Below are 3,969 nucleotides of genomic sequence, written 5' to 3'. Positions count from 1 at the left end.
AAACAAAATCTAACTTCACCTGTACTCGCATGGATGAAAAGAAAAAGAAAGTTAATAATAATGCTTTCAACAGTTATCAATTTTCCATATCAAACTTTTTAGATTTTTTTTTTAACATGACTCAATGGGAGAACAAATTTGTTTGTATATATTTCACTATGTATATTGCATTTTCGAATTAATTATCCTGTACAAATATTCGTTATAATAATTAATAATGTGGATACACCTTCATATTAATGGATTGTACATTAAACATCTTTCTGCCGTATTCATGTCTCTATTGTTAGCCAATCACCAATTTCGTGTTAATAAAAGCAGAAAGTATTTAAATATTTACATATAAGTAATTTTAAACATTGTTCGTAAAAATGGTGGAATCGAATCTTGTTTTCAAATGTTCATACGCATTTCTCGTTTTCGATTTTCCATTCTCGTCCTGATAATTAATAGTGACATCATAATTTGGATGGGCAAAGAACGCAATTGATTGACGTGGCATTGACAATCGCATCGAATCAGTTGGAATTTGTACTCTATGAATCGTGGCGCGGAATTTTCCATTGCTCCATGTATGCAAGAGATCAGCTGCATTAATAACGATGGCACCAGGAATCGGAACAGCCTTTACAAATTCTCCAGATGGAGACAAAACCTAAAATATTACATTGATAACTTTGAATTAACAAAAGATTCTTTGAGCTTGCAGAAAAAACGAAAGGCAATGACTCAGGTTAAACCAATACAATTATTTAGTTAAATTACGCATTATTTCTTTGTGCAAAAAATTGAATTTTCTTACGATTTATATGGCAAGAAAAGCGTTAACATACCTCTAAGCCACCGATATTATCTTGAAAAAGCAAAGTTATTGTACCATAGTCTGTATGCTCACCGCAACGTCTTTGATTCTCCCCTGTTGGTCGATTGATATGTGGATAAAACAACGTGCGCAGTGACGTTCCATTTAAACTGCGATTACCAATATTTGTATGTAGATTCACAAAAGTCTCTGTGTCTATACCAAGAGCAACTGCAAGCAACCTCAGTAATTTGTATAGCAATGTTGAACAATGTTCAAATAACTTACTCAATTCAGTCACAACTTCTGGCATTTCCTGTGACAACTTTTTACTCACATCAGAATTAGGCAAAAAGTCAAAAGCTTCCTTTATATCTTCAGGTTTCATTTCATCAAACACTTCACCTTTTATTGGAACATATCCTTCACTTATTCCAGGTCCTCTTTTATAATTCATCTTCGTCTCCTTCTCCTGTTTAAAAAACTTTTCTGACATTTTAAATGCGTCATCTATGAGATTTTGTGGTATACCATGTCCTTTCACGTAAAGAAATCCCCAGTCACTAAAACCATTTGATAATTCTTCAACAAGATTGTTTACCTGTACATCATGCTGAAGTTTTGCACCTTCCCAATCAGTGGCTGCTGTGTAATTATCTGACAGACATGAAACATCTAGGATGGGAAAGATATCGTTTCTCACCATTATTCTAAAAGAAATCATAAATATATAAGTATATTAAACCTAATTAGAGACAATTTCATTTGTATGTACCATTTGTATGTATCCTTATAGCCCTATTAACTCTAAAAGGCATATAGAATGTTTGTTTGCATATATCCACAGCAAAAACTTACATAGCGTGTAATAGAAGTTGATACAACGTATTATTTCTTCTACAAGGTAAGTCCTGGATTTAATTTTGACTTCTGAAGTTAGCCAGGTTTTATAGATTTTTGCGAATGACGTCATCAAAGGAAAATTGATCAATTTTAAGTGATTTACGTGATTCGTGATTCACGGTGTTGTTCCTTGTATAACGCATTAGGTTCCTAGTTTCTAACACTTTTCCTCCTTCCCACATATTCAAACAATGTAACCTTTTTGCTATTTTGACATTATAAATCAAAGATTTTGTGGAGAAGTGCGGATGAATGGAACCATGGTAATAAAAAAAGGAATTTGCATGACAAAGAAGAACATGAAAAAATAATTAGAATGTCTTTCCGACGATTTTGATTTGGTAACAAGAGATCTTGGAATCAGCTGACTTATTTGGAAATAAACAATAAATATATAAAAAGAAATGATAAGTAATAAGGAGAGATCAAGAATATCAGTTGTTTTTTTTCATTTTTATAAAATTTACATAATTCATTACGTTGATTCTAAAACGAATTTTCAGTTGGCATACCATTTTACTATTCTATCTGCGTAGGTGGAATCAGATTAGTAGTTTCTGACGTAAATAAAACCGCAGAACAAAGATGACAATGTTTTTTTATTAACTTATGGCCCATTAAGCTTTTGTTTTAGGCTTTTTTTATAAAAAATATAATGCTTGTGCATCTTAAAAAAATTTTCGTAGTGTAACTACAGATAGTTTACAAAGATTACACGTTGCAATACTAAATTAAAATATTAACACAGGATTATGGATGTTTTTTCTAAAATCTATGTCCTGGTTTCATAAAGTTTTCAAATATATTCAAAGTGATTAACTACTATTTTTCTGCGTTTAACATATTTCAGGGTAACATATACGATATGACTTTTTGTACAGACATACTGTAAACATCGTAAAATTGTAAACAGATCTGCCGTAATATTGTGACGTACACCATAAAATAAATGTTGAATATGTCCAACATCCTATGAAAATTAGCCAATCCAGGATTTACAGAAGAAAGAAAAAAAGAAGAATTTCTAAGTCTTGTTTTGAGTTTTCATTTTATTTACTTCTTTTCTTTTCCTCCTTTTTTGTTTATTTTACGTTTTCGGAAGGTATATATAATTTACCCTGCGGTTTACAATGGTTTATAAACTCTATGAACGTGGATACACAATTCTATTTCCTGTTGTAAGACAGTAGGGCAAAAAATATGCGGTGATCATCATGTCATGTATTTGCACCTTTTTGGTGAAAACTAACTATTTTTGTCAAATAGTGGCAAAGAATCCCGAATGCTGAAAATTAAAATTACTTTAATTTTATTTTACTAAGAAAACAATATCTTTCGCAAAAATTACTGATATAATTTCATTTAGGGGTATGCGCGAAGTAACAGTCCATTTCCTTATATTGATCGCTAGGTGAAAAGGAATGATAAACGTGACGTAAAAGAAACTCATAAAGTTGCGCAAGCAGATAAAATAGGAAAAAAAAGTCCTACATTCGTGACATCAAATATTGATTATACTTCATTTACCAATGCCTAAAGTTGGAGTCAATTGGTGACAGAGAAACAGGAATGTGTCAGTGTGAAAGAAGAAGTAATAATGTTCACATCGACACACGTCAAAGATAATTAATACTGATTAACATTGCAAATAGAAAGCAGTATGACAATAATGAATGTTTTATGTTGCTAAAACTATAGAAAAGATTTTGTCCTTCATTTTTTCTTTTCCTATACATTAATTTTTATTGACGCTCCCGTCCATTTCGGCAGGGTGATTAATTTTTTCTTTTGTGTAATTTTTCTTATTCAAAGAACTTGGTAATTTGAGAAGTGACTTATTTGGGCCATATTTTGAGGCACCGAAATTAAAAGCACAAAAATCTGCTAATACTACATGGGCGAAAGTCTGAGTAAAAGGAAGGCTAAAGCATATCTGTCGCCTATTGTAATTTATGCGTAAAAAGTAGAGTAATAACTAGTTTTTTAGTACACAAAAAAATCAATGATAAATTCTTTTAATTGATTGATAGCCAAGTTTTGTAATAAACTATTTTTCAGACAACCTTGTACCTGTTGTTACAAGCTGTATACAGCAGAGGGTTTGACTTTAGCAATTCGCTTTGTAGGAATTAGTTGCCAGAAGGAAAAATATTAAAAGCTGTCTTTTGACAAAGGTTTATGTCTATTTTGTGTCAATGTCCATGTGATAAGATCAGTAAATTTCATTGATCGGTTATCGAAGTACTAAATTTACTCGTCAGCGA

General features: G+C 31.4%; 1 protein-coding gene across 1 annotated transcript; it reads right to left on the bottom strand.

The window, feature by feature from the left end:
* Positions 1–352: 352 nt before the first annotated feature.
* LOC130636976 (uncharacterized) lies at positions 353–1,950 on the bottom strand. Its single transcript, XM_057446830.1, has 2 exons — positions 834–1,950; positions 353–655 (listed from the first exon to the last, which is right to left on the bottom strand). Exons 1-2 carry the CDS (start codon positions 1,524–1,526, stop codon positions 353–355), a joined length of 996 nt encoding a protein of 331 aa, XP_057302813.1. The 5' UTR covers positions 1,527–1,950.
* Between the last annotated feature and the right edge of the window lie 2,019 nt (positions 1,951–3,969).

This window comes from Hydractinia symbiolongicarpus, chromosome 3 (assembly GCF_029227915.1).
Source record: "Hydractinia symbiolongicarpus strain clone_291-10 chromosome 3, HSymV2.1, whole genome shotgun sequence".
Lineage (NCBI taxonomy): Eukaryota > Metazoa > Cnidaria > Hydrozoa > Anthoathecata > Hydractiniidae > Hydractinia > Hydractinia symbiolongicarpus.
This window is presented reverse-complemented; position numbering and strand designations above follow the sequence as displayed.

Bases quoted from the DNA above. Each gene is read 5' to 3' on its own strand.
- LOC130636976 (XM_057446830.1), bottom strand. From the start codon at position 1,526: ATGATTTCTTTTAGAATAATGGTGAGAAACGATATCTTTCCCATCCTA. The intron at 656-833 runs GTATGTTAACGC...GTAATATTTTAG, and splicing joins ATAATATCGGTGGCTTAGAG to GTTTTGTCTCCATCTGGAGA.